The sequence below is a fragment of the Callithrix jacchus genome, chromosome 18 (genome assembly GCF_049354715.1).
Source record: "Callithrix jacchus isolate 240 chromosome 18, calJac240_pri, whole genome shotgun sequence".
In the NCBI taxonomy this organism is placed as follows: domain Eukaryota; kingdom Metazoa; phylum Chordata; class Mammalia; order Primates; family Cebidae; genus Callithrix; species Callithrix jacchus.
Window position 1 is genome coordinate 20568429 of NC_133519.1, and position 16326 is coordinate 20584754.

Below are 16326 nucleotides of genomic sequence, written 5' to 3' on the forward strand. Positions count from 1 at the left end.
TTGTTGCCTTGCATATATTTCTGTTTTACGTCAGTCACACTGTCTAATCTAGGACCATTATTTACTTATACAGCTGTCCTCTGCCTTAAGGCAAAGATCGTGTTTTTTTTGTCTTTGTGTACTCAGCCCCTAGCACAATGTTGGAACATAGTAGAGACTCAGTAAATGTTTTGTCAAACTAAGTGCAGTGTTTTAAGGATTGGTCGTATTCATTACTCATTTGCAAATGCAAATCAATGTCCTAATAAAATTCTGCTTTCAGTATTTAGGCAACTCGGTATACTGGGAAGGGCAGGCCACAAATCAGTTGTGTGATCTGGTTCTGAGGCAGGGCCTGGTCCCGAATCCCTGCAGCCTGGCAGGGCGGGGAGGAGGCGTCTCTACTTGTGTTACATGTGGAATTGTGTTTCCCCAAATTAATGTGTTGATTTCCTTAAACTATGGCCTTATTTGGAAATGGGATCTTTACAGGGTTAATTGAGTTAAACAGGTCATTAGGGTGGTGTTAGGGACTGAATTGTGTCTCCCCACAAATTTCTATGTGGAAGCTCTACAGGACCTCAGAATGTGACTGTATTTGAAGACAGGGTCTTTAAAGGTTATTAAGTTAAAAAGAGGTCATTAGGGTGGTCCCTAATCTAACGTGACTGGTGTCCTTATAAGAAGAGGAAATGTGGACACGCAAAGACACACCAGGAAAAAGAGAGAGGAGAGAGAGAGACCAGGGTGTGAGCACACGAAGGAGAGACCAGGTGCGGACACAGTGAGAAGGTGGCCATACGCAAGCTAAGGAGAGAGGCGTCTGAAGAAACCGAACCTGCCGACACCTTCGCCTTGAACTTCCAGCCTCCCAAACTGGGAGAAAATTTAATTTTTGTTATTTAAACCACCCAATCTGTTGTACTTTATTATGGCAGCCCTAGCAAACTAAAAGAGGTGGCCCTAATCCAGTGTGACTGGTGTCCTTAGAAGAAGCCGAAATACACAGAAATACACACAGAGGGAAGATGACGTGAAGAGACAAGGAGAAGACAGACATTTATAAGCCAGTGAGAGGGACCCAGGAGAGATCCTTCTCTCACAGCCCTCGGAGAAAGACAATCCTGCGGACACCTTGACTTTAGACTTCTAGCATCTACAGCCGAGAGCCAATGCGTTTTGATTGTCTGAGTCACTCGGTCCTTTGTGCAAGTAACTAAGTCAGTGTGCAGCCCTTTCTTGCAGGAGCCTTAGCAAACCCATACACGGTGGCAAGCCTCTATTTGTGTTCTTATTCACACACACACACACACACACACACACACACACACTGAATCAAGGACTGTCAACTCTGGGAGGGACTTCACTTGTTCGCCCTTTTCATTTTACAGAGGATGAAACAGAGACCCAAGAGAGAGAAACGGCTGGACAGCTCTCTTAACTGACAGGACCCTTCCTGTGGTACCAGGTTTCTACTGCTTCCTGTCCCTCCGCTCCTTATAAGAACCTGCTTCCTACTCAGTAAATCTGGTTCCCACTGGTGTATATTTGGTCCTCAGAGTGGCTTAGATGGGTAAGTGAATTTTCACGTGGTTTCTTAGAACGTCCTGAGCCAAGTGCCCTTAGTGTAAGCTTCATGGCCCACCAACACTTTGGTATGCACTAATTCAATTCGTTCTAAACTACACTGAAGACCATGAAGAAAGTTCTGCCCGTTTTTTGGGATAAGCCAAGGTAAAATATTCAGTGTCCTGTCTTTGCACTCTTAGAGGGCAGCTATACCCAGAGAGGGCAGTGCTGAGGTAAGGGCTACTGCTTCCTCATTTAAATTTTAAAAATACATTGTATTTTTGTAGATTTTATAATAAAAAGTACATTTTCATTATGGTTTATAAGGCATTTTAGGTGCATTATCAATACCTATAAGGCTTCCAGAATCGGACAGCCGAGCTCCATCACTTGCTCTGTGTGTGGCCTTACTTAACCTTTCAATAACTTTGTTTCCTCATCTGTGAAGTGGGATACTAATACTGTCTATATTATTTTGTTGCTGTGAGGATTAACTGAGATACCACATAACTGGCACTTAGCAAACCATAATGACCCACCAGTTGTTGTTATTTATAGATGAAGAATCTAAATTTCAGAGGGGTTGAGGGACTTACCTGTGTAAGCAGAGAGGGCAGCATTGGCTCTAGAACTTCCGGGGCCACATTCTATATGCTACCCACTATGCTGCCCTGCTTGATTGTCCTGCCAGCACCTTCTAAATGACTGTGGGTGGGGAGAGCTGGGCATTAGCCTCTGAATGAGGTTTGTATGCAAGGTGGACAAGCAGCCAGACACAGCCAGTAACTGAACAGACTGGGGACTCTGGCTATGAAATGGCTGGGGAAGAAACATAAGCAGTGGGTTAGACTCACTAAAGCACTCCCAGGTGCACAGAGGAGGCCAGGTGGGATTTCCCAGCAGTCTATCTGGGAATACTCCAGGATAGTCTCTGTGACAGGCAGCACTATGTGGAAGGGCACTACTTGACTGAATTCCCCTGTCCCTTCATCCATGACCACCTGGGAAAGCCCCCCACATGGGCACCATGGTTCCTGTGGGCAGAAGACCCACTGGAATGATTCCTATGAACCCCCAGTGGATGCAGAGAGGAGAACGTCAGGGTGTAAGCAATGCTTTGCAGAGCAAGCACCCTGGTCCTATTGTCCCTGAACCTGCCTGAGGCAGGGACACAAGATCTATTGGTGAAAAGGGCCTGTGTTCTATGCTGTTAGATGGGCTTACTTAATAAGCTCTCTCTTCCTTTTGCTGACAGAATAATAATGCTTTTCTTTCTCGAGAAAGAACAGTCTTTCTCGAGAGAAAGAAAGATTTAGGTTTAGGGACTAACACCACTATTTACAATTTTAAAAAGCTTGAGGAGGGTCCTTAAATACTATGAACGTCAATTTCCTCGTCTGTAAAATGAAAGTATAATAACACCTATCTGGCAAGGTTATTGTGAGAATCAAAAGAGATTAGCAGTCGAGAGTGCTTTGCTAATGATAAAGCGCTATGCAATTTATCATTATTCCTCAAACTTCACAGTCCAACTCTTAGTCTCTCTTTCTGACTCTCCTGGTCCTGCTACGGGATTCACAGTCAATTCCATGAAACGAGGCCCTTCATTATATCTTGTGTCTCACTATTGAACAAATGTTTTATGTCTTATCTTTACAATGAATTGCTAGAAATCACATATATTTATTCACCATTTCGTATCAGGTAGGTGATCAATAAATACTTATTGATGGTGTAGAACTGCCCCAGCATTAGTAGAGCATAGACTTGGGAGCCAGGCCTCCCACCTACACCGCCTCACCCAGCCAACCTTGCGGGTTGGAGCCAAGGAAAGAGGCACAGAAGAAGGCTGTGCCTTGGAGTCTTAGGCTCTTGGTTTGGCTCTATCATTTCCTGTCGGTTTCCTCAACTATGAACAGAGCATAGTAATGCCACCCTGGTCACCATGAGAGTGAGCTCACCAAAAGGAGCACGTGGACAACTTTTGCAAACTATAAAGAATATGTGAAGTATTGTCACTAAGGTGAATGCCATGGCTGGGGAGCAACGGGGCCAGGTGAAGACTGAGCCCATGCTCAGTAAGGGGGCACACAGGCTGCCACCAGCACACTCACCTGAGGGTTCTTGCCTGCATCTGAGCCATGGAATGAAGTCCTGGGAACTGTTGCTGATGGGGTTGCTCACAGTGCAGACGTAGATATTTTTAGCATGCTGGGGTCCGAGGGTGAGGGACAGGAGGTGGGAGCTGTTGGCTGGGCTCAGTGGTTGGGTGCCAGCCTTTTCACTCCAGCTGTAAGCCACATGGTCCCCCTTCTTCACTATGCAGCCCAGTATCAAGGTGCACGTCCCGTTCTCCTGGGTCTTGTTTAACACTTTAATTTCTGGAGTGGAGACCTGCTCTGTCAGGAGTAGGAGGAAGGGAGCCATCACTGAAATGAACCCCTGGGAATTCTCACTTGACCTTTCTGTTAGGACAAAGACTAATGGCATTCTCCCTCCCCCTCAGTGTGATATATTTCTAGCGGGGACTCTATTGCTTCACACTATTCCTCATGGCCCGCTACACTCTTTCTAAGACCACCTTGGGATAAAATAGAAAAGAAGAATTTGCTTTTTAGGCCCCTTCCACCAATACTGTGAGGGCTTCATTCGCCCTTACTGATGTTCTTGACCTAGGTTGCTATTCTCCTGTCTCCTATCGGTGGAGTTTGCTGTCAACTCATCCATTATGGTTTTTAATTGGCTTATGTTGTTACTTCCCAGACCTAAAAGAATGACTTTTTAGTAGTGGGATTTCATCTATAGTAATGGGTGTGGCAGGGTGTGTGTGTGTGTATGCGTGTGAGCATGCGTGCATGCGTGCAAGCATATGCCTGTTCATGGGTGAGTGGGTGGGTGTGTAGCAAGTGCTTTTGTGTGTCCGAGATAGAGATAGGTCCTCAATTATAACCATAGACCTCATCAGTCTATTCCACTCTAAGGCCATGAAATAGCCCAGCTAAAAGGTAAAACCTTGCTTATTTAGCAACTATTATAGGACAATCACAGTGCTCATTTACCATCTTTTTAAATCTTCTCAACAATTATAACTCTAGTTATAATTATTCCTGTTTTACAGATGAGAAAGCCAAGTCCCAGGGAGGTGGAATGTCTTACATCTCCCAGCTTCTAAGTGGCCAAGTGAAGATCCGAACCTAGAACTGTCTTACTGCGAAATCCAAACTCTTCCCTTGGCTTGATGCCATGGTTGCAGAGGCCACATTTTCCAAAGTAAGAATTTGATCACAGATGTGACAAAAACAGGAAACTAGGAACAAAAGGATGGAATGTATGGCATCCACACTGTTTTGAAAATGCATCTTGTGCAGCCTCCATGCTCATGGCAATCTTGCCCCGGAGTCACTGTTGGAGTGCCACGGGAATTCTGCAGGGACTGTTTGAAGGAAGGAAATGCCGGGACAAGGGAGGACGCGTGAAAGTATTGCTGTCTTCCCTCTAGATATTTGAGAATTTCAAACAAATGCTGGTTATGTGGGAATTCCTGTCCCATCCCCAGACATAAGGATGTCATTTTGAAGAAGCAGAAAAGCCCCACATGGCTATCAGGACCCCTGGGAATTCAGATGAGCCTCTGGGTCTAAGAGACACAATCCCTGAGTGCACTCAAGAGGGACAGGCAGTTAAAGAGGCTCAAAAAACCACTCTCCTTGGAATCAGGTGGACCTGGTTCCTAGTTGAAGTGCAGCAACTTACAGACTTTATAACCAAAGCCTTTGTTTAAATGCAAAAAAGGCACTTCTCCCACCCGGTAGGTGTGATCTGGTGCGGGAGTGCAGGGCTTAGCAAGTGGCATGTGGGCTGGATTTCAGCCTTCTTTATCCAGAACCCCAGTGCAGTGAAACACCTACATGAATGTGTGTAAATGTGCTAACCGCTTCTCTCTAGCTTTCAGTGTCTGCGTGTATGAGAGAGGCTGGGTTTCATCTGTGGTATTCAATTTTTTTAATCAGAAAAAAATCCTATTTTCAAATAAAATCTTATTTGCAAACCAAGATTCTTGAAGATATAGGCCCTCCAGCCCACAGGGAGCTGCCCCCTTTTCTTTGGGAAATGGGAGTAGGAGTAACTAGTGCTACCATCAATGTTCAATTTGGAAAAAAAATGTCAACCTTTAAAACGTCTTCCCAACAACAGGTTTAAATACCCTTGAATTAGAAGATCATTCAAGTTACTTCCAATTCTGAATACCCTTTGCTTTTGAGAGAGACCTAAATTCTTGGTCAAAGGAGCGCTTTGCCCCTCTAGTGTGGACTGGGGAAGCCGCCATTATTACCATAAAGTTTCAAATGCAGGCAGAAGCGCTGAACTGAGATATTTTTCTCCAGGGTCATAAAATACCACCCCTCATCCTTCTTCGTGCTTTCCCGGATAGCCAGGCTCAGGTTCTCCAGATAAAACCTGTAGCGGTCTTTTAGGTAACGTGGAGGGCCTGCTTCGGATGGATCAAGAGACACTATTTTGTTCTCGACACTGTTCTCCAGTGATTTTGCCATTGTGACGACAATGTGGATGCTTTTGTTCGTGCTCGTATTTATCCTTTCATGCGTCAGGGGCAGCAGCACATCACTTCCCAACTGCTGGACAATCTTTGGGCAGTTCATCATGCGCCCCCCTGTGGGAGGTAAAAGAGAGTCCCTTATTATTAAGGCCTTTAGAAAACATCGTGTCTGTGGATCAGGAAGGACAGGCGGGAGGCTCTTCCTCTTGGGCTATCCCTGGGGTTGCCAAGTCCTTTGTGGTCTGTAAGGACTGCCATGAGGTTCCCCACTATATTCTCAACATTTCAAAACTCTCAATAGAAATCTTAAAATTACTTAGGATAGAGTTGTATAGACTAACTAGAGCACTGGGTCTTTATCAACTCAGATTTGTGGTTCTGGCATCTAAAAAGCACGGAGAAGTTAAATGGCTTCCCTAACTAGTAAGTGGCAGAGTCAGGACTAGAATCCAGGTCTGTTAATCCTCTACCAGGGATTTTTCCACCATTGAATGTATAGGATGAAGGATGGAGAGCAAATGAAAGTGATTCTGAGCTCATGAGCCCAGGAACCATTTCAGATCATAAGAAAAACAGAAAAATCCGAGGAATGTGGAGTCAGGAAGGGGAAAGCCCATGTTCAAACTGTGGAATCCTCTCTCTACAAAACACCCTGAGAGAGTTAATAATGTCGACAGTGAGATACTACTGCATGTCTCTTTTTCAAAAAAGCTGAGCCAACAACAAGGTTAAAAAAAAAAACCAAAAAAACCAAGAGCCTTTCAAACCACTGTAAGGTATCCTGCTGCTGATTATTTAACACCTCCTCTCTCCTCAAACCCACAACCCGCCTTCCCCCTCCTCTCTTAGGTGACAGCTTTGCTTTTTGTTTCACTGAAAAATAAAACAGAAGAAACAAAAAGAGAACTTCCATTTATTACCACCACTAAATCAACCTACCTACTTGGATGGATGGTCTACATTCCCACTTAAGGCCAGCCTTTTCCTCCATGGAGCACTCACCTACTCCAAGGCTTTGTTTTAGCAATCGCCTCTGTCCCCTGTGTTGTCAGTTTTTTTACTACGTTATTTCCATCAATACACAGCATGTTAACTTGTAGTTTCCCTTATATTAAAAATCTCAGCCGGGCGCAGTGGCTCAAGCCTGTAATCCCAGCACTTTGGGAGGCCGAGGTGGGTGGATCACGAGGTCCATCCTGGTCAACATGGTGAAACCCTGTCTCTACTAAAAATATAAAAAATTAGCAGGGCATGGTGGCGCGTGCCTGTAATCCCAGCTACTCAGGAGGCTGAGGCAGGAGAATTGCCTGAACCCAGGAGGCGGAGGTTGTGGTGAGCCGAGATCGCGCCATTGCACTCCAGCCTGCGTAACAAGAGTGAAACTCCGTCTCAAAAAAAAAACCAAAAATTTCTCTCCGATCCCAGGTCCATCCCCAGCTACCACTCCATTACTCTGTTTTCCTTTACAGCAAAGGGCTTTAATGTGTATTTACAATTTCTTTTCCCATGTCCAGACCCATTTTTTGTTGGACCCACTATAAACAGGTGTTCTTCCCTACTGCTCACTGGAACCACCTTTGTCAAGGTCACTGTCTACTCCACTAAGCCAAGTCAAAGTCCTTATCTTACTTGCTTTCTCAGGGGTACTTGACATATTTCACCCATTCCTTCTTGAAACGCTGTCTTCATTTGACTCAGGAAACACCATACTCTCCCGGTTTTTCTCCTATCCCGTAGGCTGCCTCTACTCAGTCTTCTCGGCAGGAAACTTCTGCTCTTCTGGACCTCTAAATACTGGAGCATCCCATTACTCAGGGTTCTCGTCCTCAGCCACACTCATCCAGTTTCTCACCCAGTTTCACAGTCTGCCGTATTTCTGGGATGCTACCGAGTTATATCTCCCAACCAAACCCTTCACTGTACTCCCAAATGCCTACACAAGACAGGACTTGGAGGTCCAAAGGGCATTTCCAACTTAGCAAACAAACTCTTGGTTCCAAAACACCTTCTGCAAACATTGCAATTCAGCCAGTTTCTCAGGACAAAACACTGGAAACATTCTTGGCTCCTTTCTCTCTGCATGCTCCACACTCATTTTAACAGCAAATCCTCCTGGCTCTGACTTCAAAATATGTCTGGTATCTGAGCCCTTCACACTTCCTGCATTTCCACCACCATCATCCCAGGCCTGGGTACTGCCGTCTTCTTCCAGCTGGTCTCCCTGCATTTGTATGATGAATAGAGTAATCTTTTAAAACCTAAAAGAAAAGATTGTCGTATTCTGTCTCTCTCCTGCTTTTACATTTTTATGGCTTTCTGGCACTGATAGAATAAAACCATAGTATATTATTGACATGGCTTCAAAGGTCCTGCAGACCCAGTCCCCAGCACTGTTCCAACTCCACTTTCTGCCCTCCTCTTTGATCACTGCGCTATGGCCACACGGGATCCTGGCTGTTTCTTAAGCCCACCAAGAACGTTCCTATCTCAGAGCTTTTGGTTTGGTGTTCCTCTCTCTGGATAATCTCTTCTCTCTCTCTCTCTCTTTTTTTTTTTGTTTTTTTTTTGAGACAGTCTCACTCTGTTGCCCAGGCTGGAGTGCAGTGGCATGATCTCGGCTCACTGCAACCTCCACCTCCTGGGTTCAAGCAATTCTCCTGCCTCAGCTTCCCAAGTAGCTGGATTACAGGTGCCTGCCATCACACCCCGTTAATTTTCGTATTTTTAGTAGAGATGGGGTTTCACCATCTTGGCCAGGCTGGTCTTGAACTCCTGACCTCGTGATCCACCTGCCTTGGCCTCCCAAAGTGCTGGGATTACAGGTGTGAGCCACCGCACCAGGCCAATAGCTCATTCTTTCACTTTATTTTAGGTATCCTCCCCTGGGAGGCCTCCTCTGACCATCTAGCTAAAATAACTTTCTGTTTATTTCTGCACTACCACTGCCTTATATTATATATTTGTTTGTTTCATTTTTGTCTCTCCCACTAGAATTGCAAATGCCTCAAGAGGAAGAACTTCATTTTGTTCACCATTTTGACCCGAGGACCTACCAACAGGTGCCATGTGCTTGGCACATAGGAGGTGTTTAATAAACATCTGTTCAATTATGTATGCTGAAAACCATATTACCTGACCAAACCCTCTTATTTAGCTTTGTCTAACATATGTGTGTGTGTGTGTGTGTGTGTGTGTGTATAACTGAACTTAACCATAAGCTAGTGTTCATAAAAGAAGGAGCCCATGACTCAAAGAGAGCACAGATTGTACTAGTTGATAAGAAAGTCAGAAGAGTACAAGAACCATCAGCTTAAGTAATGCAGCTACCTAGAAGAGACTCTTTGACAAGTGACTTGTGGCTAAGATGAGCTGTTGGAAAATTGGACACATTGGCCAAAATATTCTCATCACCAAAATACCCTGAAATCCCTACATTGTTCAGTAAAGAGCTCAGCTAACAGTAGATTGAAGATTCAGTGACTGAGGAAGAAGAAGAAGCACTCTACCTGGGCTAAAATCAGGATTCAAGTGGTTGAAATTCATAATTCTTAAGGAAAAGTGAGAAAGGCAATTAGGCATTTGTTTTTTAAAATATTGCTAATATATTAACCTTAAAACAGAGTGCTCTCGCCTGCTGCTCGATGAGATGAGGAACATTATAGTTATTGTGGTGGTGGCTGTTTTTACATTAATAAATTGGGAAGCATGTTGGATTTTCTTCCAGCCACACTTACAGATGCCTGAATGTCTAAATAATGTGACCCCTTTGGTGGCCACATACGTGAAGTGCAGGCATCGTACCTAAGAGAGTAACCTCTTGAATCCTGAACCTAAACTTCTATGTATAAAGAAACAAGAGAAAATTTAGAGCCATAAGTGCAAGTATGAATTTCCAAACTTCTGTATAAAAAATTGTGTAGATGAGCATATGTATATTTCTCTGGGAGCACATCCATAATGCCATTTCTTAAAGAGAGCTGAGATTCAAAACAAGATTAAGAATTGCTAGCATAGTGTTGGTGTTTAAGGCCAACTTTGATAGGAAGAAAAAAAAGAATAAAAATTCCCATTTTCAGACCGTGACCCATCACCACCACTCCCCACAGTGAGTCCCACGCACCCTTTCCCACCTAACCCTGCAGGCTCTTTGCACCCAGGTTGCTTTCAGAACTTGGAGTTCCAGGGGGGAGGAGAAAGAGGGATATAAGAGAGAAAGGGAATAACCAAAACAATCAAAGAAAAAATAAAAGAAAGAAAATAGAAGGAGAAAGAGAAAAAGGGAGGGGCAGATGAGAGAGGCTGAGTGGTTTATGCATACTCAGGCATAAGGAGTGAAACCAAAAATTCATCAGGAAGAGACCCTTACACCCCACAACCCACATCAAGAATAATGACGCAACGCCTGAGTGTGTGAGTGTCGGGGTCTGGAGGGGGTACTTGAGATCACCCTCACCTAAGCATACGTGGAAAAATAAGTGGGAGCTTTAAAGTGGTTCATAAAACCCCTCAAGTGGCGACCCTGCTCCTGAAACATCCTGCTGCCTGATGAGTGTTTTCCAGTGTGTCTGTGATTCAGCCAGCCCTTGTTTACTAAGAGAGTCTGGGAGGAAACATTTGTAGCTCTTAACACCAACTCACTTTCCTTCATGGGTACTTCAACTTCGAAAAGTGAGTGATTCACATGGGTCTATGGAATTTGCCCAAAAATTATTAATAGTAGGATTTAGCCAACCCTTTCACAAGATGGGCTTCTACTTAATGGTAACCCTTTTAATTTTATTGAACTCTATTTTTTGCCGAGTCCTGATGCTTCCATATGCGCTTTTAGCACCTTACTAGAGAATTCTTTCAGGTAGAGAAGGAACAGAACTCATGGGCCCCACAGTTCTTTTGGTAAATTTAGGCTCAGAAAGAAAAGACAACTTGTCTGGGTTTGCTTTCTAAACTGTATCCCCATCAGTCAAAGTCCTATTTTTATTTTTTGACACTGCTGGGTCTATTAGCATGTACCTTCCCTGGACTTAGACTCTATTACCACCCTTTACTTGCCTAGCTAACAACTTCCATCCTGCTGGTCTCCATTTTGACATCTCTTTCATAGGGAAGACTTTCCTGACTCCTGGCTTAGGTTGAGTTTTCCTGCCAGAGGCTTCCAATGGACAACGAATGCACTCCTTCATATCTCTCATCACATGTTCAACTCTGATTCAATGCCTCTAATCCCTTACTCTTATAAGCTTCCAACAGTAGGGACTGTGTCTGTTTTATTCATTACAGTATCCCTAACACCCACCTGGGACATAGTAGGAGCTCAGTAAATTCTTGTTGCCCAAGTGAATTAATAAAACAGAATGGGATGAATGTATTATGAGCAAATGACAACTCAGAGTCCAAGTTCTTCCCCCTCCAAAATCAGAATGAACTCTGATTTGCCTTTAGAACATCCCTAAGAGGTATGTTATGGAGGAAAGTGGTGGGGATCCTTTTCCCCACTTGCCAGCTGAGGACATGGAAGTGCCTTAAATATGAACCCTAGGTTTCAGGTACAACGGACCACTTGTCATTCCCCCTAAACACTTGAAACTCTTGACCTCTGCGTTTGCAGATTTGGGATAAAATCAATAAAAATGAATATTAAAAACTTAGCCTCAAATAAATAGGTTGGATAGGTTGGATTTTTGTGGAATACTCCCTCTCAATCTGCACATGAGATATTCTGGATTAGAGTCAGTTTTCTTATTAAATGACTCACAGTGAATAGTAAATGCTGTAGCCTCCCTTCCCCCTAGGATGATGTGATAAAAAGCAAGGTTAATTGTTCTATGTGAATAACCAGACACTCCATAGGTAAGAAACAAGCACAGATTATTTTCCCTGCCTGTAAAGGGGAAGGACGCAGCTATCTCCACTCCCCTTCCTAAAGGTCTGCTCCTTACTCCAACACTTTGGTGGGTAAAGAAATCTCCCCGGTAGCCAGACAGTCCCTTACATGTGTCGGCTTTTACGGCAAGTCCTGGGACTCGTCTCTGGGTTCTGGGGCGCATTCCTTCTTGCATGTTGCATAATGATGGCACAAGTTTATGCTGTCCTGCTTAGGAAGATAGTGACTCCAGGCTTCCCGGCACCTTGGGCACTTAACCTAGGGACCTTGTTCAGGCTGTAACCATTTGGTCCTCTTGGGAAAAGTTTTATTATTCGTTTGGATCAGAGCAATTACCTATACAAATGACTATAGATTGAATTATCATGGTATGAAAAAAGCATCAGGAAGCTGGTATTCTTCACCAGGACACTGAAAGGTCCAGATAAGTTTTATGTCCCCACCCTCTTTATTTTTAAGCCTTGAGTTCTTCTCTGCCATGTTAAAAAATTGATACATAATAGATGTATGTATTTTCAGAGTACATGAGCTGTGATACACCCATATGATGTGTAAAGATCAAATCTGGGTAATTGGGATATGTACTGAGTATTTCTCTTTTCTTTATGCTAAGAACATGTGAATTATTCTCTTTCAGCTATTTTGGTATGTACAATAGATGACTGTTAACTATAGTCACCCTACGATCTATCAAACACGAAGACCTATACATTTGGAAAGACACACAAGAGACACACATACATGTCTCCAGTATGAGGTATGGAAGGGAGATTAGTCTTCACTAAATACTCGTTTGTACTGTTGAAATTTCATAGACATGACATGTTTCATGGATGTGATAATCAATAAACAAGGTAGTTAACAAAATTTAAATGAACATTGGCGTGATGAAAAAAAGTTTGCATTTTCCAAATTCCAGGTCAGATACTTCTTATATGCCCTCTACATGCTTCTGTGATTTTTACCAGTCTTTCGCCTTTTGAAATTTTCTATACTTCAATTTATTTCAATTCAATTCAATTCAACTCATATGCTTCAATTGTAGATCGCACATGCTAATCTTTACCATGGGACCTGGATACAAATTTTAGCATTCCCCCTACTCCTGCTTCCCAAAAATAGGCTCGTCCAGTTTCACTCATTGAAGCCTCTGGAGTCAGACAACTATGTGAGCACAGAGAAATTGCTAAACTACTCTGTGCCCCTTTCCTCATTTATAAACTTGTCATGATATCAATAATACATACACATCATATAGGGTTGGTGTGAAAATGAAATGACTGACACACAGAAAGCATTTAGAACAGTGCCTGGTACGGAGCAAGTATGCCGTATATACTAATATTATTCATGCAACAAACATTTGTGGACAGGCTCTCGGTACAGACACAGTGTCAGGTGCTGGCCAGTGGCTGTGGTTCATTTTGTTTTCCTCTCACTTTGCATCCTTGCACAGTGGCTGCCACATCATGTGTCCTTAATGGTTGCTGAATGGGATCATTCAAAATCAATCTATGGATACAACCAATTAGCCCTGATACTCCGATTTCCAGTCCAGTGCTGGAGACAGCATCACATCACAATATGAACTTTTTTGAGAAATAGAAGTGCCTAGATTGACATCTGGGGATAGAATGGGCCACTAAACACGCAAGGTTAGGCCAAGTCTAGAACCCACGCACTTGTCCCTCACCTTCCCCCCAGAGTGTGTGAAGGAGGTGCAGAGGACCTGCACGGAGGAATAAAAAACTCATGGAGGTAAGATCATCAGTTATAACAAATGTACCACCCTGACGGGGGATATTGATAAAGGGGGGGCTATGCATGCATGGGGCACAGGGTATATGGGAAATCTCTGTTCTTTCTGCCCAATTTTTCTGCGAACCTAAAACTGCTCTAAAAAATAAAGTCTATTGAAAAAAATCTCATTGGGGAAAATGAAAAATTCACTTTACTTAGGAAATGAACATGTGGACTTTTTGATTTTTACCACTCTGGGAATTAGAAGTCGAGCTGAGTGGAAATCAGAATGGAAGTGGGTGCCAATTTTACAAAAGCTTCTTGCTTGGGCAAATCTGTCATGACTAACCTGCCCCACTTGCGAAGCATTTCTGTCTGGGTTTTATTGGGGTTTCACAAAAGGGTGGGCATTTAAAAATAAAAACACTGGAAAAAAATGTGTGACTATTTCAGAAAAGAAAACATGCAATGAAGTGAGCCGCCTCCGATTGGATAGACTTGCCTTGCGGGGCTAAGCTGCTTCTTGCTGACCAGTGACCTCCAAAGCTTCAATAGGAGTAGCTATCAGTCAGCAGTGCCTAAGGTGCTATGGGCAAGGTGGTCCAAGAGGCCAGCAAGCCAGAGATGGAAACGTCCCGCTCACAGTTCAGCACCATCACTCCTTACAATCACCAAGAAGTGCCCAAAAATGGTGCAGTCACAAACTGGGTGCCACAAGGGAGACTTGGCTTTCCCTGTGACCACTTAAAGTGGCTGGATTTGGTTTCTGAGCCCTGAGCCCAGTTCTTCCTCTCCTAGACCTTGGAAGGTACAAGTCATAGGTCTGCAGATTCCAGAAGAAAGTGGGCTGAACAAGTCCTGTTCATTTGGCTGTCTGGTAAAAGACACATCCCTGGCATATCTCAGGGCTTTTCCTGGAAAAGTCTATATTGGATTTGTGGTCATGAAAATCCCAAGTTTAAAACACCCTGGGCCTCAGGATTTCCCCGCTGTCCGTAATGCCATCTCTTCTGCTCCAGACTACCTCCCACAGTCTAAACAAACAAACAGAAGGAGCTTCTCACCCCACTCACACAGGCAGCCCAAAGTCCACTTCTTGCTTGGCCTTTTCCTTCTCAAATACCTCTTGTCATAGCCCTGATACTTCCAAACAGAAAGCAATAGTCTGCCTTGGGAAGAAGACAGCCAGAAAAAGAGGAGCAGAGCCCAGATCCAAAAATAGCTCTCGCCTGGCCTTCTGGCCGGAACTACTCTCTGAGGGTTCCCAATTTGCATTTCCCACACACCGTAACCAGCCCTAGTCTCCAGAAATCCCAACTTCTCCCCACTTGCTGTCTTGGACCTTCTCTTCCAAGAAAGTAGTTACGAGTATGACCACACTGTGGCCACTGCCTGTTCTCAGCCAAAGACTTGGAGTTTTCACTTCTACTGTCTCTTCCCACTGTAGCCAAAGCCTTCTGTTGACCCATGCTATTGCTTTGTCTGCCTGCATGTGCACAGATTTCCTCGTAGGTCAGGGATGTAGGGCAAATCATCTCCCAGAGCTCACTGCATCCAGCACAGTCTCTCTAGGCTGGGTCTTTGCCAGAAGGATGCCCATGCAAAACCAACCACTCAACCAGAACTTCTACCAGAGCATGGCACCCTGAAACTGCTCAGAAAAGTGACTGGAGCCTCTGGCCTAGAGCTAATCATTTCTTTGGAAACTGGTGAGACTGAGGGTTGGAAACCCAAGGGCCCAGGAACTTATAATGTTCCTTCCTCTTTGAAAGAGGCAGTTGAAGCTCAGAGCCAGTCCCTAAGGTACAGGTGAGCAAGCACTGTCCCCAGCCCTGCACCTTCTCTCCATCCACAAAGATATGCGGCTTCCTGGCAGCTAACACGGGACTCAAAACCTCATGCAGATGAACACTCACCTGTTCCGTAGCTTGGCTCAAAAGCCAGGGAGAGAAATAGCACGAAGGTCAAGAAGAGTCTCTTGGGATCCATCAGCCAGTGAGGAGAAAAAAGGGGTCCTGGCCAGAGCCTGACAGCTGCTGACAGACGGCAGGCAGAAGCGAGCTTTGTGTCATGCAGTGCGCCTCTGCTGTCTAATTTATGTATAAGGAACCAACAGGTTCCTGAACCGCTTCCTGTATCACTGGGACTTTTTCTGTGTGTCTTGAGGATTGCTCATCTCCCATGAGGCTTTAAATCACTTTTTTTTTGTTCTCAAGAAGCAGGCTTCTCAAGAAGCCAAGCACTTAGCCTATGGGAGCCAGGAAAGGAACTGTGTAGACAAACCCTGGCTTTGGGCAGAAACAGGCACCCCTCCTTCCTTCCTTAGCTGTCTCCAGGAACTGGATGTCACAGATTCTCTGAGCAGTTCTCTCCTGTAAGTCTTCTTGGATTGCAAAGAAAATATGTTTCGGTGGACCGCTCCTGAAATGTGGCAGTTCACAGCTGAACTTAGGTGACTGCATTGTGATGAGCTCATAGACCTCTTACTTCTGTTTTATTTTGTAATTTCAGATAACACCTCAACGTGCAGTCTGGTGCTGGTGTCACTGTCACAGAGAGATGGGAGGGGCAAGTGCAGGTCACTTGGAAGAAGCCCTGT

General features: G+C 44.3%; 1 protein-coding gene across 1 annotated transcript in view; it reads right to left on the minus strand.

Moving 5' to 3' along the window:
• The window catches only part of SLAMF1 (signaling lymphocytic activation molecule family member 1), a 41983-nt gene extending 26186 nt beyond the window's left edge, over positions 1-15797 (minus strand). The window contains exons 1-3 of the mRNA XM_002760176.7: positions 15644-15797; positions 5882-6220; positions 3663-3947 (exon numbers count right to left, since the gene is read on the minus strand). Of these exons, the coding sequence (XP_002760222.4) occupies positions 3663-3947; positions 5882-6220; positions 15644-15716 (697 nt within the window). The 5' untranslated portion in view covers positions 15717-15797. The remainder of the gene's footprint in view (positions 1-3662; positions 3948-5881; positions 6221-15643) is intronic.
• Between the last annotated feature and the right edge of the window lie 529 nt (positions 15798-16326).